Source organism: Ceratotherium simum, chromosome 2 (genome assembly GCF_057802395.1).
Source record: "Ceratotherium simum simum isolate JZ-2026a chromosome 2, ASM5780239v1, whole genome shotgun sequence".
Lineage (NCBI taxonomy): Eukaryota > Metazoa > Chordata > Mammalia > Perissodactyla > Rhinocerotidae > Ceratotherium > Ceratotherium simum.
This window is the reverse complement of record NC_141901.1, coordinates 41335714-41349377: the sequence shown is the minus strand read 5'-3', so window position 1 is coordinate 41349377 and position 13664 is coordinate 41335714. Positions and strand designations below refer to the sequence as shown.

Sequence of the window (13664 nt, the reverse complement as noted above, 5' to 3'; positions counted from 1 at the left end):
ATGTCCCAAGACAATCTAAAAAATAGGACATATTTACTTCGCTTACTTCTGAAATGGACAAATCTTATCTGAATATAGGGAAGAGCAAAAATGACCACTAAAGATCCTTTTTATTGCTCTGTTATTATATGAACAAAGCAGGGATTCTTAATCTTTTCTGTGCCATGGATTCCTTTGGCAGTCTGGTAAAGCCCATGCAACCCTTCTCTGAACAATGTCTTAAAAGTATTTAATTTAATTTATTTATTTATTTTGGTGAGGAACATTGGCCCTGAGCTAACAACGGTGCCAATCTTCCTCTACTTCGTATATGGGATGCCACCACAGGATAGCTTGATGAGTAGTGTGTAGGTCCGTGTCTGGGATCTGGACCTGTGAACCTCGGTCTGCTAAAGCAGAGTGCGTGAACGTAACCACTACGTCACCGGGCTGGCCCCTAAAAGTACTTTAATTAAAAATTTTAAGGGCCGGCCCAGTGGCTTAGCAGTTAAGTGTGTGCGCTCCGCTACTGGTGGCCCGGGTTCGGATCCTGGGCGCGCACCGACGCACAGCTTCTCTGGCCATGCTGAGGCCGCGTCCCACATACAGCAACTAGAAGGATGTGCAACTATGACATACAACTATCTACTGGGGCTTTGGGGAAGAAAAAAAGGAGGAGGATTGGCAATAGATATTAGCTCAGAGCCAGTCTTCCTCAGCAAAAAGAGGAGGATTAGCACGGATGTTAGCTCAGGGCTGATCTCCCTCACAAAAAAAAAAAAAAAAAATTTAAGTAATTTTTAATATATAGGATTAAAAGGAAACTAAATATACTGAAATACAGTTTTCAAAATATTAAAAAAACCCCTGAAATTGTGATATAGAAATAAACATTAATTTTTAACACATGACAAGATCTAGTGATTGTTAAACCTGTCATAGTAATTCTAAGTAGAGATGAATGTAAATGATATTTTGAGATATTTATAACATTGAAACATAATATAACAATGTGAATACTGGTGACAAAATCATGGAAACTGTAAATACTACACACACACATTTTTTGCCTACAGTCACATTTGAAGGAAATGCGTTAGCAATTAGGGAAAATAAAGACATAAATTTTTTTCTCCCATCCAAGATCACAGATCCCCTGAATCCTTGGTTGAAGACCTCCTGCACAAAAGAAATGGCTCAACTATACAGATGTTTAATAATTGTTAAACTGACAGGCAAAGTACATAATTTAAAGAGCACATAATTTAAAGAGCTCAGGTAAGAAAACCTCCTTTTTACCTTTCTCGATTGGACATTGGCTTCATTTGCAATTGGGGGGTCAATCTTGTTGGAGTGTTGATGTTTTCACTGGGTTCCTCAGAGAGATGGCCTCTCTGAAAAACAGATGGATCAGATTGCAGGAAAAGAAAGATCAAACAGAAATCATCCTGAAGTATATTAAAACCACTCTAAAGATGCCACCCTTATTTCTCTTATTTCAGTAATTGCCTCTCAGCAGCTGTTTGGGGAAAGCCATGAGATCATTATTCACCCTTTTCTTCAGCTTGTGCTTAGACTTCCTCTTCTCTTTTGACCGTCCAGACTTCTTGTGTGTGGCCAGAGGCTGGCTGCTTTTGCTACTGGTGAGTCCATTCATGCGTTGACTCTTGCCTCCAATGATTCCTCGACATTTCTCAAAGCCACACTTACACAGTTGCTTTGAAGGGAAAGAGAATAATGCTTTTAGCGTGCAGTCTCATTTATAAGTTCAAATAGGATGTCTGAGCATCTGGATACCCAACAACAAGTTTGAATCAAGAAATTTCTATAGAGGAAAATAACTGATTGAGAGTAAAATAAATATAAATGGGTTTCCACTGTAGCAAAAAGGAAAGATTACACTTTGGGAAAATTTCTTCACCAGGAAAGTTAAGAACTGACTGGAGACCAAAGTGATTGGGCAGGGCTGGCCCCGTGGCTTAGCAGTTAAGTAAGCGCGCTCCGCTGCTGGTGGCCCGGGTTCGGATCCTGGGTGCGCACCGATGCACTGCTTCTCCGGCCGTGCTGAGGCCGCGTCCCACATACAGCAACTAGAAGGATGTGCAGCTATGACATACAACTATCTACTGGGGCTTTGGGGGGGAAAAAACACAAAAAACAAAGTGGGCAATCTCTTTCTACAGAGTTCTGAAAGAATAACCGAGACCTATGTATCCTAGATAAGTGGAGTAAAGAGTAAAAAATTGTCTTCTCCAATGTACTTCTCAATGGCTACAAATCAGTAATGTTTACTGAAGGCCCATGTTAAATAGAGCACTGTAACAAAGTTCAACCTTCTTCTTATTTTATTATTTATTTATTATTTATTATTTTATTTATTTATTTATTTATTTTATTTATTTATTTTTATTTATTCTTACCTGTTTTTCAACATTAAAGGAATGAAAGTTGTAATCATAAGTGAGTTCGGTACCAGCTGGCATATCTTTAAGAGCATATAGTCCAATCCGGTATACTCCATTAACAGACCTATGGAGAAATAAGCAGAGTTAAAGGCAGAGATTCTTAATACCATGCCTGAAAACTAGAAAAATTAGTACACTGATTACCAACTTGCCTTTGTTCTGTATCCAATTCCTGGCGAGTATCTCCACTTTTAACCTCTCTTCTATTCTATCCAGCCTGTATAGTGCTGCCAACACTAATTGTCCTAAATCAGTTTTCTGGAAAACATGCTCTCTGTTGTCAATTAGAATAGGTCTTAACTTTTCCTGCTTGCCATTCGAAGTCCCTCTAAAACATGACTTTAGTTTACTTATTAAATAAATTAAAATGATTTCTTATGGCCTACCTATGAAAATCTTCTAGTTCCTACTGATCTCCATCTTTCTCAACTGTACATGAGTGTCTCTTTTGTTCTATTTTACTTAAGTCATTAATGATCTATTATGTACTGTTCTAGATGCTTTATATAATAATTATAGCTAACATTTATTAGGTGCTTGTTATATTAATTGTACTATTTTGTTGTACTTATTTAATCCTTCCAACAACTATATTAAGAGGTACTAATTTTAGGTAGTATTATAACCCCCATTTTCTTTTTTTTTTTCCTTTTTTTTTAAAGATTTTATTTTCCCCCCAAAGCCCCAGTAGATAGTTGTATGTCATAGCTGCACATCCTTCTAGTTGCTGTATGTGGGACACGGCCTCAGCATGGCCGGAGAAGCGGTGCATCAGTGCGCGCCCGGGATCCGAACCTGGGCCGCCAGCAGTGGAGCGCGCGCACTTAACCGCTAAGCCACCGGGCCGGCCCCATAACCCCCATTTTCTAAATGAGAAAGCTGAGGGACAGAGAGGGAAAGTAACTTGCCCCAAGTCATATAGCTAATAACTAGGAGGATCAAGTTTCAAATCAAGGCAATCTGCCTTCAAAATATTAACCACCATGCCATACTGGTCATAGGTTGTCTCATTAATCTTTAGAACAATCCTATGAGATAGGTATTATGATCCCTATTTTATATATGAGGTATTTGTGGCTTAGAGAATTTGTTCATTGTCATTTATACAGCAATTAAGATATACTCAAAACCAGGGGATTAAAACAGGCTGTTTGACTCCACAGCTTCTCTTCTCTTCCTTCCTGCCTGTCAATTTGGAATGCATCAAGGTTTAGGTTGGATACTATCCTATCAAATGTAAATTTCACCACTATCTTCAGTTTTTGGTATTCTTTTTTCTAAACTCAGAAAGTATTTTTAGTCTACACCAGTGGTTGGCAAATTATGGCAGAGAAACTTGTCCCATATGTTTGTAAATTTTTGTTGGCACGCAGCCACCCCCCAAGTTTGCTGCCCCCTAGCCTATACCATAACATTTAAAATTTGATTATATACTGTATTGTATTAAAAATTTTTTGGGGGGGTATAACTCATGGAGTAGAACACACAAATCTTAAATGTATAGCTTGCTGAATTTTACGTATCCATATACCTGTGTAGCCTCCCAGAAAGCTCCTTTCTCTCCTAGTCAGTACCCTCACCACAAACGGTTACCACTATTCTGATCTCTATCACTATAGATTAGTTCTGCCTGTTTTAATCTCAAATAAATGAAATCATACAGAACATACTATGTATGTACAATTATATGTCTAGCTTCTTTCACTCAACATTACACTGTAGAAGCAATGTATCTTTACACTGCTGTGTGGCAGTCCATTATATTAGTATAGTACAATTTATATACCTGTTCTACTGTTGATAAACACGTGGATTGTTTGCAGTTTTTAGCTATTAAAAAGAAAGTTCTGTGGACATTCCTGCATATGTCTTTTGAACAGAAACACTCATTTCTGCTGGGGATATACTTAGGAGTGGGGCTGCTGGGTTACTGGATATGTTTAGCTTCGGTAGGTACTGGCCAACATTTTTTGAAAGTGGTTATACCAATTTACACTTCCACCAGCATCTAAGAGCATTCATGTTATGCTACACCCTCGCCAACACTTGAACTGTCATTCTTTGACTGCAGACATTTTGGAGGGTATTTGGTGGTTTTTCAAGTTGGTTTAATTAACACTTCCTTCTGATGACTAAAGATACTAAGCACCGTTTTTTTTTTTTTTTTTGTGGTGTGGAAGATTCGCTCTGAGCTAACATCTGCTGCCAATCTTCCTCTTTTTTTGGTGAGGAAGATTAGCCCTGAGCTAACATCTGTGCCAATCTTCCTCTATTTTGTATGTGGGTTGCCACCACAGCATGGCTTGACGAGTGGTGTAGGTGCACACTTGGGATCTGAACCCGTGAACATGGGCCACTGAAGTGCAGCACGCCTGACTTAACCACTATACCATGGGGCCGGCCCCATTAAGCACCTTTTTATATGTTTATTGACCATTTTTATATTCTCTCATTTGCTGTGCCTATTTTTTTTACCTATTTTAAAAATGGATTACTTTTTATTGATTTGTAGATTCTGGACTTTATTTCTACCCAGCATACTGCTTGCTTTTACACTCTTTTAATGTTACCTTTTGATGAAATTATGAATTTTGTTAATAGTCAGTGCTATTTACGTCCTATTTAAGATATCTTTACCTATCCCAAGTCTATAAAAATATTATCCCATGTTTCCTTCTAGAAACTTGACTGTTTCAACTGTGATATTTAGGTCTATGATCCATCTTAGATTAACTTTTGTGTGTGGATTGAGGCAGGAGCCAACTGACTCACCACTCATGGATTTATTAAAAAATGCATCCTTTCCTCACTGATTTGCAGTGGAACCTTTGTCATAAACCAGGTGACATTACATTTATGGGTCTTTGCCTGGACTCTCTATTCTATTCCATTTGTCTATTAAGCTATCTCAAGCAAATACCTACTCTTTTAATTAGTGTACCTCTACAGTAAGTCTTGAAATTTGGTAGTTGAAGTCCTTAAGTTTTGTTCTTTTTCAAGATTATCTTGCCTTTTTTAGGTCCTTTGCAACTACATGTTTTAGAATCAGCCTGTCAATTTCCATAAAAACGGGATTTTGATTGAATTTGAATTTATAGATCAACTTGGTAAGATCTATAACATCTCAAAAATATTGATATTTCCAACTCATAAACATGGTATATCTCTCCATTAATTTAGAATGTCTTTCCTCCCAGAAAGGTTTGGTGGTTTTCAGTAAAGAGGTCCTACAAACTTTCATTAGATTTATTCCTAGGTAACTAATGTTTTATGAAGCTATTGTAAATAGTACTGTCTTTTAAATTTCATTTTCTACTTGGTTGTTGGTAATATATTGAAATACGTTAAATATACTGATTTTTATACTTTGACCTTGTTTCCACCACTCTTGCTAAATTCACTTATTTATAGTAGTATGTAGATTTTTATTCCCACATATACAATCACGTCTTTTGTGAGCAATGGCAATTTAATGTTTTCATGTCTAATCTTAATACCTTGTTTTTCAGTTTTCTTAATGCATTGGTTAGGACATCCAGTACAAAGTGCCATAGAAGTGGTAATAGTAGACATTCTTATAGGTTTTATAGGTTCCCTTTAACAGAATGAGTTAGTTCTCTTTTATTCCTAGTTTGCTGAGCGTTTTTATTAGGAATAGTGTTGAATTTTGTCAAATGCTTTTTCTGCCCCTATTGAGATGATATATGATTTTTTGCCTTTATTCTATTAATATAGTAAATTACATTGATTTTTGACTGTTAAGCAAACCAAGCTTTCATTCCTGGAATAAACTCCCCATGGTCATGGTGTATTAATCATTTTATATACTGCTAGATCTGATTTGCTAATATTTTATTTAGGATTTTTGTGTCTACGTTCATGGGAGATATTGGCCTATATTTCTTGTTTCATGTAACATCCTTGTTTGGTTTTATATGAGGGTTAGGCTAGCCTTATAAAATGAAAGAGTTTATATGAGATTGGTAGTACAGTTATTATTTCTTAAGTATATGGAAGAATTACCAGTGAAGACATCTCAGCCTGGAGTTTCTTTTGTCAGAAAGTTTTAATTATAAATTCAATTTCTTTGGTAGACATCCAGATTTTCTCTCTCTTCTTGTGTCGTTTTGGTAAGTTGTGTTTCTCAAGAAATTTGTTCATTTAACTTTTCAAATATAAGAAAGTTGTTCAGGAAAATCGATAGACAAATGTGCTGAATCCATACAAAGGAACATAAACCCACAACAAAAATCAACAAGCTACTCATGTACCCAACAACATGGATAAAAAGCAAAAACATTATGCTAAGTGAAAGAAGCCAGACACAGAAGAGTACATACACATGCTGTTCTATAATAGGCAAAACTAATGTGCAGTGATAGAAATCACATCACTGCTTGCTTTTGAGGTGGGGAGATTGTGAAGAGGCAGAAAGGAACTTTCTGAAATTATGGAAATGTTCTATATTTTGAGAAGGGTGTGGGTTATATGGGTGTATACATTTGTAAAAACGGATGGAAATTTACACTTAAAACATGTATCTCTGTATGTGAATAATACCTAAATTAAAAGAAAATTACAGAAATAAAGTTTTTGTTCATTAATCCTATTATCTTTTTTTATTGTGTTAAAATACACAAAGTTCACCATCTTAACCATTTTAAAGTGTACAGTACAGTGGTATTAAGTACATCCGCACTGTTGTGCAACCAATACGACCATCCATCCCCATAACTCTTTTTATCTCGTAAAACTGAAAGTCTGTATCTATTAAACAATAACTCCCTATTCCCCGTCCCTGCAGCTCCTGACAATAACCATTCTCCTGTCTCTACGATTTTGACTAGCCTAAGTACCTCATATAGGTGGAATCATACAGTATTTGTCTTTTTGTGACTGGCTTATTTCACTTAGCATAATGTCCTCAAGGTTCATCCATGCTGTAGCATACTGCAAAATTTACTTCCTTTTTAAGGCTAACTAATAATAATTTCACTGTGTGTACATACCACATTTTGGTTATCCATTCACCCAATCATGGACTCTTGGGTTGCTTCCACATTTTAGGTATTATAAATAATGCTGCTATGAACATGCAGTGCAAATATCTCCTCGAGACCCTGCTTTCAATTCTTCTGGGTACATACCCGAAAGGGGAATTGCTGGGTCATATGGTAATTCTATTTTTAGTTTTTTGAGGAACCTCCATACTGTTTTCCACAGTGGCTACACCATTTTACATTCTCACCAACAGTGCACAAGGGTTTCAATTTCTCCACACTCCATCAACACTTGTTGTTTTATTTTGATAGTAGCCATATTCTAAAGGGTGTGAGGTAGTACCTCATTGTAATGTTCATTTGCATTTCCTTAATGATTAGTGATGCTGAGCATCTTTTCATGTGTTTATTAGCCATCTGTATATTTTCTTTGGAAAAATGTCTATTCAAGTCCTTTGCCCACTTTTGAATTGGTCTGTTTTTTGTTGTTGAGTTTTAGGGATTCTCTATATATTTTGGATATTAATACTTTATCAGATAAATGATTTGTAAATATTTTCTCCCATTCTGTGGGTTGCCTTTTTACTCTATGGATAGTGTCTTTTTTTTTTTTTTTTTGTGAGGAAGATTAGCCCTGAGCTAACATCTGTTGCCAATCCTCCTCTTTTTGCTGAGGAAGCTTGGCCCTGGGCTAACATCCATGCTCATCTTCCTCTACTTTATACGTGGGACACCTGCCACAGCATGGCTTAATAAGCAGTGCACGGGTCCATGCCTGGGATCCGAATCTGTGAACCCTGGGCCGCCAAAGCGGAGCACATGAACTTAACCATTATGCCACCGTGCTGGCCCTGTGGATAGAAGAGTCTTTTGATGTACAAAATTTTAAAATTTCCATGCAGTCCAATTTGTCTATTTTTTCTTTGGTTACCTGTGCCTTTGGTATCATATCCAAGAAATCACTGCCAAGTCCAATGCTGTGAAGCTTTTGTCCTATGTTTTCTTCTATGATTTTTACTGTTTTAGGTCTTACATTTAGGTCCTCGGTCTATTTCAGTTAGTTTTGGTATATGATGTTAGGTAAGGGTCCAACTTCATTCCTCTGCATGTGGATATCTACTTTTCCCAGTACCATTTGTGTGTTTTTTTTTTAATGATATTTTAATTAATTTATTTTTCCCCCCAAAACCCCAGTAGATAGTTGTATGTCATAGTTGCACATCCTTCTAGTTGCTGTATGTGGGATTCGGCCCCAGCATGGCCGGAGAAGCGGTGCGTCAGTGCGCGCCCTGGATCCGAACTTGGGCCGCCAGCAGCAGAGCATGCGCATGTAACCGCTAAGCCACGGGGCTGGCCCTTCCAGTACCATTTGTAAACTATCCTTTCTCTATTGAACGGTCTTGGCATACTTGTCAAAAATTTGACCATATATGTGAGGGTTTACTTTAAGGCTCTCTATTCTATTCCATGGGTCTATATGTCTGCCTTTATGTCAATTCCACACTGTTCTCATTCCTGTAGCTTTGTAGCAAGTTTGGAAATCAGAAAGTGTGAGTCCTCCAGTTTTTTTCTTTTTTAGGATTGTTTTCGCTATTCGGGATCCTTTGAGTTTCTATATGAATTTTAGGATGGGTTTTCTATCTCTGCAAGAAAATGTCATTGGGATTTTGATAGGGATTGCATTGAACATGTAGATCGCTTTGGGTAATACTGACATTTAACAACATTAAGTCTTCCATGAACATGGGATATGTTTCCATTCATTTATGTCTTAATTTCCTTCAGCAATGTTTTGTAGCTTTCATTATACAATTCTTTCACGTCATTGGTTAATTTCTAAGTATTTTATTCTTTTTGGTGCTATTATAAATGGAATTGTTTTTGTAATTTCCTTTTCAGATTGTTCACTGCTTGTGTATAGAAATACAACTGGTTTTTGTGTGCTTGGTATCCTGCTACTTTGTTGAATTTATGAGATCTAACAGCTTCTTTATGAAGTCTTTAGTATTTTCTCTATAAGACGTATAAGATCATATCATATGGAAACAGAGATAACTTTACTTCTTCCTTTCCAATTGGGATGTCTTTCATATCTTTTTCTTGCTCTAAATGCTCTAAAACTTCTACTACTAGGTTGAACAGAAGTGGTGAAAGCAGGCATCCTTGGCTTGTTCCTGATCTTAGAGGAAAAGCTTTCAGTCTTTCACCATTGAGTACTGTTTGCTGTCAGTTTTCATATATAGGGCTTTTAACACGTTAAGGTAGTTTCCTTCTGTTCTTGTTTTTCTTCTCTTTTATTTTATTTTTTTGTTTGTGAGGAAGATCAGCCCTGAACATCCATGCCAATCCTCCTCTTTTTGCTGAGGAAGACTGGCCCTGGGCTAACATCCGTGCCCATCTTCCTCTACTTTACATGGGACTCCACCACAGCATGGCCTGACAAGCAGTGCATCAGTGCACGCCCAGGATCCGACCCCAGGCCACCAGCAGCAGAGTGCGTGCACTTAACTGCTACACCATGGGGCTGGCCCCTATTCTTATTTTGTTGACTGTTTTTATCATGAAAGGATGTTGAGTTTTGTAAAATGCTTTTTCTGCATCAATTGAGATGATCATGTGAATTTTCTCCCTTCATTTTGTTGATGTGGCATATTACATTGATTGATTTTCATATGTCGAACCATTCTTGCATTCCAGAAATAAATCCCACTTGGTCATACTGCATAATCCTTATATTGTGCTGCTCAATTCTGTTTGCTAGTATTTGGTTGAGGATTTCTGCATCAATGTTCATAAGGGATATTGGTCTGTAGTTTTCTTTTCTTGTAGGGTCTTTGTCTGGCTTTTGGTATCAGGGTTATGCTGGCCTCATAGAGTGAGTTAAAAAGTATTTCCTTCTCTTCAATTTTTTGGACAAGTTTGAGAAGGACTGGTATTAGCTTGGTAGAATTCACCAGTGAAACCATCAGGTCCAGGGTTTCCTTTGTTGAGATATTTCTGATTACTGAGTCAATCTCCTTACTAGTTACAGGTCTATTCAAATTTCCTATTTCTTCACGATTTAGTCTTAGTAGGTTTTACATTTCTAGAAATTTGTCCATTTCAACTAGGTTATTCAATTTTTTAGTGTACAATTGTTCACAGGACTCTTTTATAATCCTTTTTATTTCTGTAGAATTGGTAGTAATGTCCTCACTTCCATTTCCTGTCTTAGTGATTTAAGTCTTCTTTTTTCCTTACTCCATCTAGATAAAGGTTTGATTTTGTTTACCTTTTCAAAGAACCAACTTTTGGTTTCACTGATTTTCTCTATTGTTTTTCTATTTTCTACTTCATTTATCTCTGCTCTAATCTTTATTATTTCCTCCTTCTGTTAACTTTGGGTTTAGGTTTAGTTTGTTCTTTTTCTAGTTTATTAAGTTGTAAAGTTAGGTTGTTGATTTGATATTTTTCTTGATTTTCTTTTCTTTTTTTATTGCCCTGAGCTAACATCTGTTGCCAGTCTTCCTCTTTCTTTTTTTTTTTTTTTTTGCTTGAGGAAGATTCGCCCTGAGCTAACATCTGGGCCAATCTTCCTCTATTTTGTATATAGGTCATCGCCACAGCACGGCCACCAACAAGTGATGTAGATCCGTGCCCTGGGAACCAAACCCAGGCTGCCAAAGCAGAGCATGCCAAACTTAACCACTAGGCCACAGGGCCAGCCCTCTTGATTTTTCTTTTTTTTTTGGTGAGGAAGATTGGCCCTGAGCTAACATCTGTTGTCCATCTTCCTCTTTTTGCTGAGCAAGATTGGCTCTGAGCTAACATCTGTGCTCATCTTCCTCTATTTGTATGTAGGATGCCGCCACAGCATGGCTTGATGAGCAGTGCATTGGTCTGAGCCTGGGATTCAAACCTTCGGTAGAAGCAGAGCATGCAAACATAACTAGTACACCACTGGGCCGGCCCCTCTTGATTTTTAATGTAAGCATCTATAGCTATAAATTTCACTTAGTACTGCTTCAGCTGTGTCCCATAAGTTTTAGTATGCTGTGTTGTCATCTTCATTCATCTCTACATGTTTTCTAATTTCCCCTGTGATTTGTTCTTCGATCAGTTTGTTGTTTAAAACTGTGCTGCTTAATTTCCAGTTGTGAATTTTCCAGTCCTTTATGTTATTGATTTCTAACTTCATCTGTTGTGGTCAGAGAAGATACTCTGTATGAAAATCTATTGAGACTTAATTTGTGGGCTAACATATGGTCTATGCTGGAAAATGTCCCATATGCACTTGAGAAGCAGGTGTATGCTGTTGTTGGGTGGAGTGTTGTGTATGTCTTTTAGATCTAGTTGATTTACTGTTTTGTTTAAGTCCTCTATTGCTTACTTTTCTTTTGTCTGGTTGTTCTATTGTTGTGAGTGGGGTATTGAAGTCTCCATCTATTATTGTAGAACTGTCTATTTTTCCTTTCAATTCTGTCAGTTTTTGCTTCATATATTTTGATGGTCTGTCATTAGATGTGTAAATGTTTACAACTGTAAAGGTTTACAACTGTTATATTTTACTGTTGTACTGAAACTTTTCTTAATATATAATGTCCTTCTTTGTCTCCTGTAACCTTTTTGGTTTCAAGTCCATTTTGTCTGATATAAGCATAGCCACTCCTGCTCTCTTTTGGTTACTATTTACATGGAATATGTTTTTCCATCCTTTCACTTTCAACCTGTTTGTGTCTTTGGATCTCAAGTGAGTCTCTTGTGGACAGTATATAATTGGACCATGTGTTTTTTAATCTAGTCTGGCAATCGCTGATATAATTAACATGTAACATTATATTAGTTTCAGGTGTACAACATAATGATTCAATTATATGTATATATTGCAAAAGGATCACCACAATAAGTCTAGTTAACATCCATCACCATACACAGTTACAGATTGTTTTCTTATCAAGATCCACTCTCTCAGCAAGTTTTAAATATTCAATAGAGTATTATTAACTATAGCCACCATGCTGTACATTTCATTCTCAGGACTTACCTATTTTATTTGGACTAGCTTCATGCATTTTGCTCACCCCCCAAACTCCCTGCCTCTGGCAACCACTAATCTGTTCTCTGTGTCTTTGAGTTCAATTTTTTTTAAGATTCTGCATGTAAGTGACATCATATGGTATTTGTCTTTCTGTCTGTCTTACCTCACTTAGCATAATGCTCTCAAGGTCCATGCATGTTGTCACAAATGGTACGATTTCCTTCTTTTTTTATGGCTGGATAATATTTCAATGTAGATACACACTACATTTTCTTTATCCATTCATCTATTGACAGATACTTAGGTCATTTCCATATCTTGGCTACTGTAAATGTCACAATGAATATGGGGGTGCATATATGTTTTCAAGTTAGTGTTTTTGTTTCCTTCGGATAAACACCCAGAAGTGGAATTGCTGGTTTACAGTAGTGCTATTGTTAATTTTTTGAGGAACCTCCATATGGTTTTCCATAATGGCTGCACCAATTTATATTCCCATCAACAGTGCACGAGTTCCCTTATCTCCACAGCCTTACCAAGACTTGTTATTCTTGTCTTTTTGATAATAGCCATTGTAACAAGTGTGAGGTAATAGCTCATTGTGGTTATGTTTTGCATTCCCTGATGATTAGTGATGCTGAGCACCTTTTCACGTACCTGTTGTCCTTCTGTGTCTTCTCTGGAAAGATGTCTCTTAAGATCCTCTGTTCGTTTTTTAATTAGATTGTTTTTCCATTGTTGTTTTTTACCTGTATGAGTTCTTTATATATTTTGGATATTAATTCCTTATTAAATGATTTGCAAATATTTTCTCCTATTTGTAGATTGCCTTTTCATTTTGCTAATGGTTTTGTTTGCTGTGTAGAAGCTTTATAGTTTGATGCAGTCCCACTTGTTTATTTTTGCTTTTGTTGCCTTTGCTTCTGGTGTCAAACCCAAAAAAACCATTGCCAAGACTAATGTCAAGGAGCTTACCCTCTGTTTTCTTCTATAAGTTTTATGGTTTCAGGTCCTAAAGAAATTCTTTTTTTCAATTTTTATTTATTTTCCCCCAAAGCCCCAGCAGACAGCTGCATGTCACAGCTGCACATCCTTCCAGTTGCTGCATGTGGGACATGGCCATGAGGCCGGAGAAGCAGTGCGTCAGCGCACGCCCGGGATCCGAACCTGGGCCGCCAGTAGCAGAGCGCATGCACTTAACCG

At 37.1% G+C, this 13664-nt stretch overlaps 1 protein-coding gene across 4 annotated transcripts in view; it reads right to left on the bottom strand.

The window, feature by feature from the left end:
- The window catches only part of ASH1L (ASH1 like histone lysine methyltransferase), a 228872-nt gene that overhangs the window by 16524 nt on the left and 198684 nt on the right, over positions 1-13664 (bottom strand). For all 4 annotated transcript variants that reach the window (XM_087441962.1, XM_087441966.1, XM_087441959.1 and 1 more), the window contains 3 exons: positions 2400-2508; positions 1532-1696; positions 1279-1373 (listed from right to left, as the gene is read on the bottom strand). In XM_087441962.1, the coding sequence (XP_087298088.1) occupies positions 1279-1373; positions 1532-1696; positions 2400-2508 (369 nt within the window). The remainder of the gene's footprint in view (positions 1-1278; positions 1374-1531; positions 1697-2399; positions 2509-13664) is intronic.